Source organism: Aquarana catesbeiana, linkage group LG06 (genome assembly GCF_042186555.1).
Source record: "Aquarana catesbeiana isolate 2022-GZ linkage group LG06, ASM4218655v1, whole genome shotgun sequence".
Taxonomy (NCBI): Eukaryota; Metazoa; Chordata; class Amphibia; order Anura; family Ranidae; genus Aquarana; species Aquarana catesbeiana.
Window position 1 is genome coordinate 148,935,720 of NC_133329.1, and position 16,220 is coordinate 148,951,939.

The following is a 16,220-nucleotide window of genomic DNA, read 5'->3' on the forward strand; positions in this document are numbered from 1 at the left end:
GGGGTGAGCCCGTCAAAACCACGTGCTCGCTCCACCCTTCCCCACAAAAGGACGGGGAAGGGTGGAAACAAGCAGGGCTTCCTCTTTTGGGTGGAGCTCCGCTTCAAGTCTGCTGCGGCTGCTGACATCACATCCAAGATGGTGTCACCTAGCGGCAGTCTCAGGGCTTGATGTCTAAAAAAGGATAACATGCATAAAATACATTGAATGAGCATATATCTTATGGAAAGATAATTATTGATCTGACTGGTTTGGTGACAGGGTGTCTCGAAACAAGGTCAGAACAGGCAGAAAGTCAGAGATAGTAGCAGAGAAATGTAGCCAAAGAACATTAAGCAGGTCCAGTTGGGCTTCAGGCAGAAATCAAAAATAAAAAGTAATTACCAGAGGCAACTGAATGTAGCAGATATCCAAGGATGAGTACTATTTAGAAATAGATGCCAAGCTTATATCAAGTCATAAACAGAACACAAAATCTGCAATACACAATTGCAGAGTGCAGGCAAACTGGTCAGGCTACAGACACCATTAATCAGGCATTCACAGAGTACACCAATTCAGATTTAACCTGTGCAGATTGAAGTCATTTGTGTAGCTGCAACATGACCACACCACAGTGCTGGATATCGTTCAATAGATGGAGTGGACATACATCTAGACACAGCATTTTTGAAAACCAAGAATACCTGGTACCTGGATGCAAGGTGTATATAGCATTTGGCTGGCCTCAGCAGCCACAAGGACTATGAAGGTCTTCTTACACTCTTACACTCCTGTTGAAAGTGGTTAGGCTCTATTCGGACTGGCTTATACACAGGGCTGTCTTTAATATTGATTGGGCCCTGGGCAAACATTTTCTTGGGGCCCCCCCAACCGCTCTTAGACATATAACAAATAGCAGTAAGACTCAAAATCAGTTTACTGCAGTAGATCGGGCAGCAATTGCAATTGGTTGCCAGAGGATACAGCATATTATTACCGATCACTGACTGGTTGTTAGAGGTTACAATTCATAATTTCTGCTTCCTCATTCATTGCTAGAGGTTACTGCACATCATTACTGCTCACTGAGAGACATACTGCAGGAGATGACCAGAGACTGCGTATCTAGTACAGGAGATAACCAGAGACTGCAAATCTAGTACAGGAGATAACCAGAGACTGCAAATCTAGTACAGGAGATAACCAGAGACTGCAAATCTAGTACAGGAGATAACCAGAGACTGCAAATCTAGTACAGGAGATAACCAGAGACTGCAAATCTAGTACAGGAGATAACCAGAGACTGCAAATCTAGTACAGGAGATAACCAGAGACTGCAAATCTAGTACAGGAGATAACCAGAGACTGCAAATCTAGTACAGGAGATAACCAGAGACTGCAAATCTAGTACAGGAGATAACCAGAGACTGCAAATCTAGTACAGGAGTTAACCAAAGACTGCAAATCTAGTACAGGAGATAACCAGAGACTGCAAATCTAGTACAGGAGATAACCAGAGACTACAGATCTAGTACAGAAGGATAACCAGAGACTGCGGCTCTAATACAGGAGATAACCAGAGACCAGAGTACAGGAGGTGATCAACTAAATAACCATTTTAAAATTTTACCTATCAGCAGTGTACAGCTATACTGTTCATAAACAACAGGTCAAGGCTAGGATAACAGTCAACAAGCAGTCTATGGGTAGAAGGACTTACCTAGCCAGCCAGGCTCACCACCTGCTCTCATTGATTCAGGGATGGTGCTCTTAGAGGTCCAGGTGTGGGGCCCTCATGTCCAGGTGCGTGGCCTTCAGGGGTCGAGGTGCGAGGCCCTCAGACGTCAAGGTTCGGGGCCCTCAGGGGTCCGGAGGCAGGGCTTGCAAAGGTCTGGGGACTCGAAGAGGTCCGGAGGTAGGGCTCTCAGCACTCCTACTCCGATCTCAGCTTCGAGCATATAGGCTACATGGGGCGGGGACAGAGCGGCAGTAGAGCTCCCGCCCCCGCCCTGCTGGCCTGGGGAATACAGCAACGTATTTCTGCGCTTGGCGGTGTTATCATGGGACCACAATTAGCGGGCAGCGCAGGCTTAAGGGGCAGCTGCTTTGGTGGGCCACCCCGACAATGACAGGGCCCAGGGCAGCTGCCCATTTAGCCCTGTGTTAAAGACGGCCCTGCTTATACACATGCTGCAACTTCCAGCGACAAGACTCTGCAGATTCCTGTGGCTAGAACTGACAGCTGTGTGCCCAACCTGTGGCCTGATACATATGATGTGCAGCCCTCAGACCTCAGCAGACTGTAGTGGAAACATTGAACATTGTGACCATCATTTTATCTTTCTATGCAGTCTTGCAGTCCTCTCAAGCATTATTTATATTGAACAGTATGTGAAGCCCTTTGGTGATGTGAAGGGCTGTGGGTGAGGCCCTCATAGTTTATAAGTTGACAACCACAGGTCTAGAAAATATTCATGATAGTTATTAAAAAATAGAAAAATGTTTTTTTACATTCATGTTCCTTTCCTACATTCTCCTTTAAAAGTTAGACTTTACCTTTTCAGGTGGATAATATGGTGTTGTTTCTTCATCACCTTCCTCTATGTAATTTCCGCCAAATACTACATTTACTGTACTGGTGTAAATCAATCTAGGAATATTTCTTGCTATACAAACTGCAAACAAGAACAGAAAAAGTACAAGATTAGGTGATAACATCGAATATTGGAAAATTACTACTAATATTTATATATTTTTTTGGGGACAAATGTTTTTTTTTTTTATCACCATCTGCGGTAGGTGGCAGGAAGGAACCAGTGAATAGTTAAAACCAAGGGATTAAACCAATTTGCCACCAAATTCTGCATGCTGGGAGCCTGTGTATGAACAGATGGAGGCCTGATGAGATTACCATAGTGATGCGTGCTTGACTTGCCTACTTATTTAAAACCTTTAAGCAGATGGTCAAATTGGTTTAATCCCTTAGTTTTAAACCATTCACTGGGGTTCCTTCCAGTCACCTACCGCAGATGGTGGGTTTAACACGTCTGATGAGATCGCCACAGTGATGCATGTCTGAACTGACTATTTATCTGACTGATTGGGATACTTTTTGCCAGTTGGGCAGGCTCCCACAGTGGGTGGTATTCCTCCTATGACACACTAGTATCCCTAATTGTAACTCCATTGGTTTCAACATTTGTTTGCTTATTGATCTTCTAATAACTTCTGTTGAGCACATGGGTGAGATGGGAGGAGACCCAACCAGGAACACTCAGGGATTCCAACAATGTGTAGTAGAGCAGTCTCCTGAGGAAGCCATTGAATGGTGAAACATGTTCAGCTGAAGTTACTGAATCTACATTATGACTGCATGGATCTTCTGTGATGGATTTATAACACATGACTGTTTTAATTTTCAATATTTATAATAAAACTTTGTGATTTTATAAATAATTTTCTGGTATATTAATTCTGGGCACCAAAAAAAATACAATTTTTTGTACATATATTTTTGCAATATGATCACTAGGTTATAGAAGTTTAGAATAGAGTTCTATATGGCTGAATTGTTCTATACCCGATAATCTATAAATCAGCAATAATCAATGGCATAAATAAACAGTAATGACAATGGTGATCAACACTGCAATAACTTTTTGAAACCAGTAAGCTATGCTTCTTAGGATGCATTCTGTATGAACTGTTATGCTAAGACCCAGACCTACCTACAGAGACACCTCTTACTCTGGACTACAAGTAAAGTTCTTATAGAAAAGCTATCAGAGAAGACAGTCCTTTGCCCTAATTGTTTAGCCGGCTAACATTGAGGTGGTGTACATAGGTGTAGTCTCAGTAAAGTCTGCATGCAGTGAATAGAGCTGCTAGTTAGATGACTTGTGCCTATGTACTCAGTCTCCACTAGCAACAATAGATCAATGGCAGCAGTGCCCTCTCACCATTCCCAGTGATATAGCAACTTTGGTCCAGCTGTTTAGATGCCAGCTCAATGCGACTCCAGTCTTCAGCACACATGTTTAACAGCACTCCAGGTTCTGTCTCAGGCTGCAGGTTTGTAGTAGGTTAGTGTGCACTCAGGGATAGCGATGTGCACACTCCAGTCTCATCAGAGCAAGAGGAGCTTCTCTCTGCTCCAGGAGAAAAACTGCTCCTTTCCCCTCCTGTTAAGGGTGTATATCTGGGCGTTTCAGTATATACGCTATATACTGCTCCAAAGCAAGATCCTCTTCCCGGACTACACTTCCCAGAGTTCAGTGCAGCCTGCATCAAAGGCTCTCAAGTCCTTCATGCTCACCGACTTTCTGCTGGATAGATGCTGAATGGCACTGAAAGCCAGTATAAGTCATGTCTAGGCACACAAAGGAGCTGCAGCAGAGTGTCTTTATAATGGCTCGTTCTCTAGTTAAGCACCTGGCTAGAATAGGGTTTAACTTGTCCATCTAAGACTAGCCTGTCCAAAGGGTGACTGACAACACTGCTGTGATTTTACTACAGAAGGAACAGCATTGTCACCCTGTTAAGGAAATTGGGAAAAAAAAAAAAAAAAAAAGAGGATCTACTGGCAGGATCAACAGGAAACAATACTACATTACAAGGGAGACTCAAAAGAAAAAAAATGGATGTGTTAAAGCTAATGACAGACTGCACTGTATATGTCATTTTTTATTTTGCCCATTGTTTCACTTTAGGTGTCAAGGTAATAATAATAATAATAATAATAATAATAATACAGTATTAGGATTGCTTTTTTTCTTTCACAGTTCTCTACTTCAACCCAATGGGTTCCCATACATGACTGCACCTTACTCGGTATATTAACTCTTTTCATGATTTTCAAAATAAGCACAGCAGTTGTATATGAATTATTACTCATATAGTTTTGCTGTAACATTGCTAAAACAAATTGGCTTACCATCTATAACAACTTGTGTCCCTCCTATATTTATGGACTCAATTTTTCTCTTCTGGAGCTAAAAAAGAAACGAGAAACTACAACTCAATTTCAAAAAGCACCATTATTTTTATTTCTGGGACACTTTGATGAGCTATGGTAGCATGTATGAAAAACAAAGAATGCAAATGGAAATATACAAACCCATCATAAAAAAGACAAAAAAAAACAAAAAAAAACACAAGCTTGAGAAACGAACAGTTGCATGGTCATAGGTGTGCGCAGCCTACTGCATTAGATTGCGCACCCCAAAGCTCAAAACACACATACCTTTCTCTGCAGCCTCAGCTGCACGGGGCAGTGAATGAATTGGAAGTGCGCTGTGCTGAGTGGTTTCCTGTTCATTCACAAACTGAAGCATAGTAAACACAGTTTACTATGCCTTGGTTATGAATAGACACAGCAAGCGTGTGTGTTCATTTAGAAAAAAGAACTATTCACTAGCTTCTTCCCCCGCTCTCCATCCTGAAAAAATCCCACGCAGCAGCCAGGGGGAGAAGAAAGGAGGGATGCCAGCAGCACTGCAGGGCGGGGGATTGGGAAGTAGGGGGAATCGGCAATGCGCATAGTGATTAGGGTGTGCTCGGGCACACCTGGCATACCCTCTGCGCATGCCTATGTGCAAGGTCATTTATCCCATACAGCTGATCTGTGTATCAATGTGAAAATGTGAATACTGAAGCTAACATTAGGGAATGCAATCTTAAAAATGATATATTTTCACTATCTCCAGGGCACACTGAACAGTGATGTGCTTTATAGTGTGATAAATGGTGATGCACTCACCAGTAAATAAAGAATAATTTCTTTCTGTGAGCGAAAGATGACACAATAAAAAAGACAAAGATGTAGTATAAATTATAATACAAAGAAAATAATAAAAAAAAACTCTAGTACAACCTTTCTCAACCTTGTTACCCCTGAGGAACCCTTGACAAATGTTTCAGGTCTCAGGGAACCGCTGCTAATAATTATATCTACAGCTCAAAAGTACAAAAGCATGATCAGCTACTTGTAGATTTAATAATAAAACATGCTTTTCATAATTATTAAATTAAAATAAAAAAGCAGACAATGAAAACTGTAATGTTCCCTTAAATTGGAGGTCAGTGAAGAAATGTCCCCTGTATGGATGACCAGTGAAGAAGGGCCTCTGTACATTAGCGGGTAGCAGAGAAGGGCCTCTTACATTTACGGTCAGTGGAGCCAGGGACCCCTCATATTAGTGTACAGTTGAAGAATGCCCATTACATTATTGATCAGTGAAAAAAGCCCTCCTTTACATTGGTGGTCAATGGGAATGTAACCCCTATATCGAAGGTCAATGCAGAAGGGCCTCCCTTACATTGGTGGTCAGTAAACCAAAGTTATTAGGGCAAGCACTCTCACATTGGTGGACAGTTGTAGGAAAATTTTTGTTTAGATTAGCGGTTTCATTAGAGCTTAGTCAAGGAACCCCTAGCAACCCTAGTTGAGAAAGGCTCTAGTATTATATATACAATATTTCAGCAGTGCTCCCACTATTATTTCCAAGTCTCTTAATAAACAAGGTTAGTCATAAGGTTGAAGTGATAAACCACAATTTCTGAATCTTTTACAGATTACCAAGTGTCCAGTCTTAATAAAAAAAGGTTCCTCACTCTTGTTGGAATGGTAGTAATTATTACCCACCTGCTGATACCCTGACATTCCAAATGATGCAGCATGGAACACACAGTCCACCCCTTCACAAGCTTTGTAGAGGGAGTCATAATTCCTTATGTCACCCTGCAAAACCGACAAGGTGCATTAGAATGTTTTCTGAATTGGTTTAACAGGCAACACATTAATTTAAATCATAGGAGTTCATCTGTAGATCTATGGGTTAGGTTCAGGTTAAGGGTTAAGTTTATAGGGCTTTATAGTTACTGGCTGACACATTTCGAATAGCAATGAAGAAGTGCTGCCTCAAAAAGCATTAGCCAGTTTATTTGAGGTTGGTCTTTGAATTAAGCTCTCATGGATGGATGAGATGTTCCCTATAGAAACAAGAGAAGTGTGTCTTTTTTATTACTTTTCTGAGTATAATATAATATAATATATTTATTTTAATAAATTAAAGATTGAGGATTTACACTATGCCAGTACTGTGTTTCATTTACAGTTTAGTAGGTGTATTGGGGTTAAAGCGGAACTACGCTGCATCTGAGTAGCACCAACCAAAAACACTATTTGATTCATTTTTTAAAGTTAGTGTTCTCAATTACTGGCAGCCCCTCTGTTATAACAAAATATACAATATACAATTCAGCGTATGCGTTTTAAAAAAAATTGTAATCCTAAATACCTTAATCCACATCGCCAATGTGTAGTCACATGACCGCCCACCACTCTCCTTCCCCGACCCAAGGACTACAGTGGGAGGGGCTGAGATCTCCCTCTGACATCAGCTGGGCGGTCACGTGACCGCACTTTGGCGATGTGGATTCAGGTGTTTAGGATTCAAATAAAGAAAAAAAAAAAAAAAAAAAAACACAACACACACATACACTGAATAGTATATTTTGTTATAACAGAGGGGCTGCCAGTGATTGAGAACACTAACTTCCTGCCACACAGAATAATGGCATGAGGGGATGGGAGGGGGTGGCTCACACACAGGAGCTGACAGGAAGGAAGGGGGAGAGACTGTGGGATAATGGAGGCACATAAACTGACCAGGGTATCATGGATCAGCAGCTATGATTACCGTGGTCAGCACACACATTGAGACACAGGAACAGACAGGATCAACCAGATATTTTACAGCATAGAAAGAGAAAAAATTACATCGCACAAGCACTATGCAGTTTAACGTGTTTTAAAGGAACAGGATCTTTTTATTTTTTTATTTTCTTATTTTTTTTTTTTTAGGGTTACAACCTCTTTAACAGCACCAGAACATCATAAGCAGTCCTGATTAGTAAATTGCAGGACTCTGTTAGGCAGAATGCTAAAGATAAATTTGCCTCTAACTCCACCGTTACACTAACCTAACTATTTACATCCTAGCACCTATACTAGGAAGGTGCTACAAATGGATTTACAGTCAGACAGACAACCTACATTTTTATAGTCTTACCTCTAATTTCCCATTACAGCAGGGTGAATAACTATGACTGCACAGTCCAAAGTTAGACACAATGCACCTAGGGCTTGTTCACACCAGCGAGCCTCACTAATTGCATGGCTACTTCTGTGTGCTGGGAGACACAAAAGCATTGCATGCAGACATTACAGCAGCTGTGTGGTGTTATAGGATACATTTTGAAACAAATTACATCTAATAATGGGAATCCCATGCGTGGATCAGTGGCGGTGCCGTCCCCTCTCTCCTGGCACCGCTCTATCACCATAGATAGATTCATGCATTGCATGAATCTATCTATGGTCGCCGCTGACACCGCCTATTCAGGTGTCCCGCTGCTTTTTGGTTGCCGAGTACCTGAATTACAGTGGTGGGGGTGTTTTTTGGAAGCACCCGATTAGAGCAGTAGGCTCTAATAGGCGCCAAAAAAGGTGAACAGCAGGCACAATGCTGTGCTTTCGCTGTTCATTCAGCTGTGTTAGGAAAGCGAAGGAATTCGCTTTCCTAACACTGAACCGGCTCTCAGCCAATCAGGTGCTCGGGTCTGTTACCTGTCACCTGATTGGCTGAAATGTCAGGCATTGTGATTGGATGCCTGAGAACCTGAACCTGATGCCTGAGAGGACAGAAGAGAAGAGGACACTGCCGCTGATCCGCTGTGAGACAGGTAAGTGCCAGGTGATGCACACTGGCAGCATTTGATGGGGCATAGTGGTGGCAATTGATGTGCACACTGGCAGCATTTGATGGGGCACACTGGCAGCAATTGATGGGTACAGTAGCTGCGCTTGATGGGCGCAGCGGCTGCGCTTGATGGGCGCAGCGGCTGCGCTTGATGGGCACAGCAGCTGCGCATGATTTTTTTTTTTTCCAGTTTGTTTGCGCCCCCCAAAAAAATTTTGAGCACCAGCCGCCACTGGTGTGGATGCTGCTGCATTAGGTAAAATTACTTTTATTCCTCCCGAGCACTATTGTAAGTGCATAATTTCTTGTGCTGAAACTTACAGTGCTTTCTGTATTCTTTTCACAGAATACAAGGCATTCTGTGGCTAGACAACAAGGGGAGGTAGGGGGCGATAAATGACGCAATCTCCCCTCATCCATACACAGCAGCATCCACACATGGTACACTCTATTACAGATAACCTATTTTTACATGGCAAACGTCAAAACATTTTTTTTTCCTAGAGTTCAGCTTTCAGGCCACCCATTCTATTTGAGTGGGCTGCCAATGTGCCACAATGCAACTAAGATTGGCCATGACACCATAGTGCATTGTGGTTGTGGTGTGCTGCGGTGTGGGTTCTTTGTGAGCATTATTACAATGCATAACTGTAAATGGACCAACCAGATTAAAAACAAAAAATCTTCAGTTAAGGCAGTTATGTTTTTTTTAATTATTTTTTTAATGCCACTACAGGCGGTCTCCGGATTACAAACAACCGACTTACATACGACTCATACTTACAAACGCAGGGAGATGACAGGAAGTGGGAGAAAATCTCCCTCTAGGAAGGGAAATTCACTCCTGTTATGCCGCGTACACACGATCGGACATTCCGACAACAAAACCGTGGATTTTTTTCTGACGGATGTTGGCTCAAACTTGTCTTGCATACACACAGTCACATAAATGTTGCCGGAAATTCCTGAACGGTGATGTACAAGACGTATGATGAGCCGAGAAAAATAAAGTTCAATAGCCAGTGCGGCTCTTCTGCTTGACTCCGAGCATGCGTTGATTTTTGTGCCTCGGACGTGTGTGCACACGATCAGAATTTCCGACAGCAAAGTTTTTTGTCGGAAAATTTGAGAACCTGCTCTCAAACATTTGTTGCCGAAAATTCCGACAGCAGATGTCTGATGTAGCATTCACACAGTCGGACTTTCCAACAACAAGCTCACATCGAACATTTCCTATCGGAAATTATGACCGTGTGTACACGGCATAAGAGTTATCATGGGAAAATGACCAGTTACACTTAGCGGTAACGGTGTTTCTGGGAAGTCTTCCAGGACGGCACCCTGAGAGATAACTGGTCTCCTGAAAGGAAACACAATCAAGATAGAGGTTAAAAACCCCGCCCCTCCCTGCACTCCTCAGTTGTGCCAAAGTATTGACCCACACCAGTGCATGCAAGTGAAACAACAACACCCAAAATGTACCAATACATAATAATACAAACCGGGTGGGAAGTAGACCTGCCGTCCTGGAAGACTTCCCAGAAACACAGTTACTGGTAAGTGTAATTGGTCATTTTCTCAAGTCATCTTCCAGGACGGCACCCTGAGAGAAGAGCAAGTAGCTCAGGCCTACCTTAGGGCGGGACAACAGCCTGCAGGACCTTTCTGCCGAAGGCCAGGTCCTGGGGTGACAGAAGTTCCACTCTGTAATGTTTCAGGAACGTGTTCTGACTTGACCAAGTTGCTGCTTTACAAATTTGATCTACCGATGCTCCGGCTCTTTCTGCCCAAGAGGTTGCCAGAGACCTTGTATAGTGAGCCTTAAGATTAGTTGGAACAGACTGACCTGAATGCTCGTAAGCTATGGCAATAGCCTGTCTAATCCATCTAGCAATAGTCGTTCTAGAGGCCTGTTCGCCTCTTCGAGCGCCACAAAAACTGACCAACAGATGCTGAGATTTCCTGAACTCTTACTTTTTCTAGGTAGAGCAACAGACATCTAACGTATGGAAGGCCCTTTCTTTCTCGTTCTGTGGATTGAGACAGAAGGAGGGCAAAATAATCTCGTGACCTATGGAAGCGTGAAGCCACCTTAGGAAGGTACAAAGGGTCCTGTCTGAGAATAACTCTGTCTTCAAACAGACGGAAAAAGGGCTCCTTCATAGAAAGAGCATGCAAATCGCCCACCCTTCTGGCTGTGGTAACAGCCAGAAGGAAGGCGGTTTTAAAAGAAATCAATCTAACTGAAGATTGGGCCAATGGCTCAAAAGGTGCCCTGGTCAGGGCTTCCAAGACTAAAGATAAATCCCACGGTGGAAATTCCTTCATTTGCACCAGGGAAAGTCTCTCTCTAGCCGACAAGAATCTCTTAACCAACGGATCTAGAGCTAATTTAATATCCAGAAAGCTAGACAAAGCTGCCACCTGAACCCTCAGAGTCTTGGTAGCTAAGCCTCGGCCTACTCCCTCCTGTAGGAAGTCTAAGATTACTGGAATCTCTTTCTGGGGGACCCCTCTCGCTTCACACCAATGGGAGAAGACACCCCAGACTCTAGCATAAATACGCCTCATTACAGGCTTTCTACTCAGCAACAAGGTGTCAATCACTCTTTCTGAACACCCCTTGTTGCGCAGGCTCTCCCTCTCAACAGGCAGGCTGTTAATCTGAAGAAACGGGGATTCGGATGGTAAAGAGGGCCTTGAAGCAGAAGATACTGACACTCTGGAAGCTGAACCGGAGGGGATACCGCCCAGTTCCACAACGTGGGGAACCAGGACCTCTTGGGCCACCAGGGGGCAATCAAGATCAAATTGGCCCTGGCCTGACTCAGTCTTTGAAGGATTCTCGGAATCAGGGCTAAGGGAGGAAAGGCATAAGCTAGACTGAAATCCCATTCCTGAGCTAATGCATCCACCCCCTTGGACCCCTGTTCTCTGCAGAGGGAAAAGTATCTTTTGACTCTCCTGTTTTCCCTGCGGGCAAAGAGATCTATCTCCGGTGTGCCAAGCTGTTGACAGACCAGTGAGAAAACCTCAGGATTCAATTCCCATTCCCCCTGTTGTACTGTCTGACTGAGGAAATCTGCTTTTATGTTGAAAACTCCCCTTATGTGCACCGCAGAGATCGAGGGTATCCTTTGTTCCGCCCATTCCAGAATCTCCTGCGCCAATCTCATTAGAGAAAGCGACCGTGTACCCCCCTGATGATTCAGGAAAGCCACTGTCGTAGAATTGTCGGAGAGGATCTGAACCTCTCTCCCCCTGATCCTGCTCTCGAAAGCTATTAGAGCCTCCCTGACTGCTAGCAATTCCCTGAAATTGGATGAAGCAGTTCTCTGTAGTCTGTCCCACACACCCTGAGCTTGGAGCTTTTCTAGATGGGCCCCCCATCCCCACGAGCTTGCATCGGTCGTTAATCTGACAGGCTGGAACTGGGACCAAAGATGACCTGCCCCCAACCTTTGAGGGTTGAGCCACCAAAGTAAGGACTTTCTTACCTCTTGAGGGATGGCAACTGGAATATCCAAGGATTCCTTCTTTCCATTCCATGAGGATAGCAGGAAGTTCTGCAGGGGTCTTGAGTGGAGCTGGGCCCAAGGTACTGCCGGAATACATGAGGTCATGAGACCTAGAATCCTCATGATCACTCTTCTGGGCACTATCCCCTGACGCAGGAATGAAGACACTGAAGAAATCAGTGCTTCTATTTTCTCCTGTGGGAGGACCAGCTTTTGCCCTACTGAGTCCACCCACAGGCCCAGGTAGAGCTTGGTCTGAGAAGGAGTCAGGGAGGACTTCTCATGATTTATCAACTATCCCAGGGACTCCAAGGTGGATATTATTTTGTCCAGATCCAGGAGAAGGGACTCCCTGGAAAGGTTGTAGAACAACAGGTCGTCTAAATAAAGGTATCAGAGAGATCCCCTGAAGGTGCAGGTAGGAGACGACCTCTGCAAGGATCTTTGTAAATACTCTTGGGCTGGCCCCCAGCCCGAAGGCTAGGGCCTGGAACTGCCAGTGCTGGGTACCCTGATCTGTGCGAATAACAAACCGAAGGAATGCCTGGTGTTCCGGCAGAACGGGAATATGCAGATATGCATCCTTCAGGTCTATGGTGGCCATGAAAACCTCCCTCAACAAAAGCTTTCTGACCATGTACACCGATTCCATGCGAAACTTCTTGTATCGCAGGAAAGAGTTTAATCTCTTTAGATTCAAGATTAACCGGAATTTTCCGGATGGTTTGGGAACTACAAAGACGTGGGAATAAAAACCCCATCCTTGCTGATCCGCCGGAACTGGGAGAATGACTCTCTGATTCGCCAACTGCCCGATACTTTCTATGAGGCCTATGGCTTTTGACTTTTCTCTGGGTAGGAAGGTCAGTAGAAACGACTGCGGAGGCCTGGAAGCAAATTCTAGCCTGTAGCCCTCTCTTATCCACTGAAGGACTAGAAAACTCCGGGCTACCTGCTCCCACTGTGGGATAAATTGTGCCAGCCTCCCTCCCACCTTGGTGCTGGCGTCACTTGGGTTCCTTGTCTGCAACCTTTGGGCCGGAGAAAAGGAGAGCTCCTTTCTGTTTGGCTTTTCCAACACCCCATTTCTTTCCTTCCTTACGATCCTTAAACCGGTTGTTGACCTGGGGGCCTCGAAAAAATCTTTTGACCTTTTTAGGCTTTACCGGAAACTTCTTTCCTTTCTCCATAGATCTGGAGAGGGTTTGGTCCAACCCTGCGCCAAACAGGAGACACCCCTCAAAAGGAAGGCCGCATAACTTAGTTTTAGAGGTGTGGTCCCCATCCCAGGTCTTAACCCATATGGCTCTTCTGGCTGAATTAAGAAGAGCTGCCATCTTTGCCGAAGTCCGCACGGACTCCACTGCGGCATCCGCAAGAAAGGCTACTGCCTTACCAATAACCTCCAGGGAATCCAAAAGATCCTTGGACTTGGAAGTACTTGTCACATGATCTGTCAGTTTATTAAGCCACATATTCGTATTTCTAGCTATACATGTTGAAGCTAAAGCTGGACTTAATGTCGCCACATTGGCCTCCCAGGCTCTGCGTAAAAGGGTTTCGGACCTGCGGTCCATTTGGTCCCGAATGTTACCTGCGTCTTCAAAAGACAGGTCAGATTGTTTAGACACCTGGAGCCAGAGATGCGTCCAGTTTGGGAAGTTTAAAAAAACTTCTCCTGCTCCTCTTCCTTAAACGGACACCTGCGTTTCCAGGTCTTAAACTTCTGAAGTTTATTTTCTGGCTCTTTCCATTCTCTTAAAACAATGTCTTTCAGAGACTGGTGGATAGGCAACACTCTGGACTGAGCTTTAGACAACCCCTGATACAACCTATCCTGTACAGAAATTTGTGCCTCTGGCTCCTGGATCTCCTCCGAAGCATAAATAGACCCTAGGAGGCCCTCCATATCATCTGTAGAGAAGATATGTCTGCCGGGTCTGGAGTGTCCCTCTTCCTCCTGGCTATCCTCTGCGTCTTCCCCTTCTTCAAGGAGACTACGACAGGGGTCTTCCACTTCCTCCGCATCCTGAGAAGATGGCGGTTTCTGCGGAGCAGTGCTTACCTGTCTAATAATAGTAGAAGCACTTTCCTGGGAGGATGAGCCTTCTCTGCTATCCTGCCTAGTATTGAGGCTAGCCTGAAAGGATTTAAGGGTGGACAGCATTTCAGATTGCACTGAGAGAAAATCTCTCATAACTTCTGAAGTTTCCTTCCGACAACTTGTGAATGCACTTATAACAAAACGGCTTTGTGTGTTCTGCTGCTAACTTGTCATTGCAGTACCCACACCTCTTGGATCGGGAAGGATTTTTGGGTCTCAGTCTACTGGCAACACTCTGGGTTTCTGTGTCTGCAAAAACAAGAAGCCCGTTTAGCCAGTGATAAGACCAAGAGATCCCTTGTGAGGGTAAGGCTAGGGGGCCACCCCCTCCCTTATATCCTCCAGCCTGGTATACTCACCCCCAGTGGCCTCCAAAGCGGCTGTAGACTCCTCTTGCTCCATTCCAGCAAGCGAGTAGTGGATGCCTGCTCCCTGCCTAGCGATGCTGCCTCTGCTGCCCGGAACTACCCCTCTTTAAAGGCTGATACCTGTAGTCCGTGTGCAGGCTGCTGTCTCCTCATGGCGTTCCGAACGCCGCCGCCATCTTGCCGAGGTCTGCAGGACCAGAGCGCTCTAGCGTCCGGAGTGCCGTGACGTAATTTCCTCCCGGGAGATCCACCGCAAAATGGCGCCGATACACACACCACCGCCAGCGCTTAGGCGGCCAGGAGACCCAGCACACCCCTGCATACAGCGCAGAGGGAAGACAGATCCGACGGCCAAATCACCTCCTGACACAGTCAGGTAAGGAGAGGGGGGAGCAGGAACATGGTCCCTGGAGCTCTGGATACTCACAGTACCCAGGGTCCTCCAGATTTCACGGGGAGCTCTTCACTGCCCCCCTGAGAAATAGGGGAAAAGAACCCCCCGGGAAGGGCAAGCCCTACCAGACCCAGAGGCTTTCTCAAAAACCTGCAGTCTGGCGCCCAGGGGGAGACTTCCAGCCCACGGCCTTAGGTCTATTAGAAAAAAACAAACTGTTTCGCTGTGGGGAAACACAATCAAAAACTGAGGAGTGCAGGGAGGGGCGGGGTTTTTAACCTCTATCTTGATTGTGTTTCCTGTCAGGAGGACCAGTCATCTCTCAGGGTGCCGTCCTGGAAGACTTCCCAGAAACACCGTTACCGCTAAGTGTAACTGGTCATTTTCCCATGATAACTCTTATGCCGTGTACACACGGTCATAATTTCCGATAGGAAATGTTCGATGTGAGCTTGTTGTTGGAAAGTCAGACTGTGTGAATGCTACATTGGACATCTGCTGTCGGAATTTTCGGCAACAAATGTTTGAGAGCAGGTTCTCAAATTTTCCGACAAAAAACTTTGCTGTCGGAAATTCTGATCGTGTGCACACACGTCCGAGGCACAAAAATCAACGCATGCTCGGAATCAAGCAGAAGAGCCGCACTGGCTATTGAACTTTATTTTTCTCGGCTCATCATACGTCTTGACTTGAGAAAAAGGTGTTTCCAGTGAAGCTTTATCGCCAATCCTCGTCTCCTCAACAACCCAAATTTTCTAAATCCAATTGTCACAGGGACATAAAGTGAGGTGAAATCTCCTGAACAGGAGCACAGACAGCAAAACAAACATTACAGGGATGTTAACCCTTCCATAAGCTATCCATAAAACGTAAAAAATTGTTTTTGCTGGAGTTACACTTAAAAAAATGTACCTGTTCCAACTTACATACAGATTCGACTTAAAGTGGTTGTAAACCCTTGTGTTTTTTCACCTTAATGCATCCTATGCTTTTAGGTGAAAAAACGTCTGACAGCGACCGCCCCCCCCCCCCCCCCCCCAGCCCCCCCGCTTTACTCACCTGAGCCTATTCGTTCCCTCGGCGGAGCTGTAC

The 16,220-nt window shown here is 45.0% G+C and overlaps 1 protein-coding gene across 2 annotated transcripts in view; it reads right to left on the reverse strand.

Moving 5' to 3' along the window:
• The window catches only part of SDR42E2 (short chain dehydrogenase/reductase family 42E, member 2), a 68,121-nt gene that overhangs the window by 22,740 nt on the left and 29,161 nt on the right, over window positions 1–16,220 (reverse strand). For both annotated transcript variants that reach the window (XM_073591045.1, XM_073591044.1), the window contains exons 3-5: window positions 6,626–6,721; window positions 4,916–4,973; window positions 2,539–2,657 (exon numbers count right to left, since the gene is read on the reverse strand). In XM_073591045.1, the coding sequence (XP_073447146.1) occupies window positions 2,539–2,657; window positions 4,916–4,973; window positions 6,626–6,721 (273 nt within the window). The remainder of the gene's footprint in view (window positions 1–2,538; window positions 2,658–4,915; window positions 4,974–6,625; window positions 6,722–16,220) is intronic.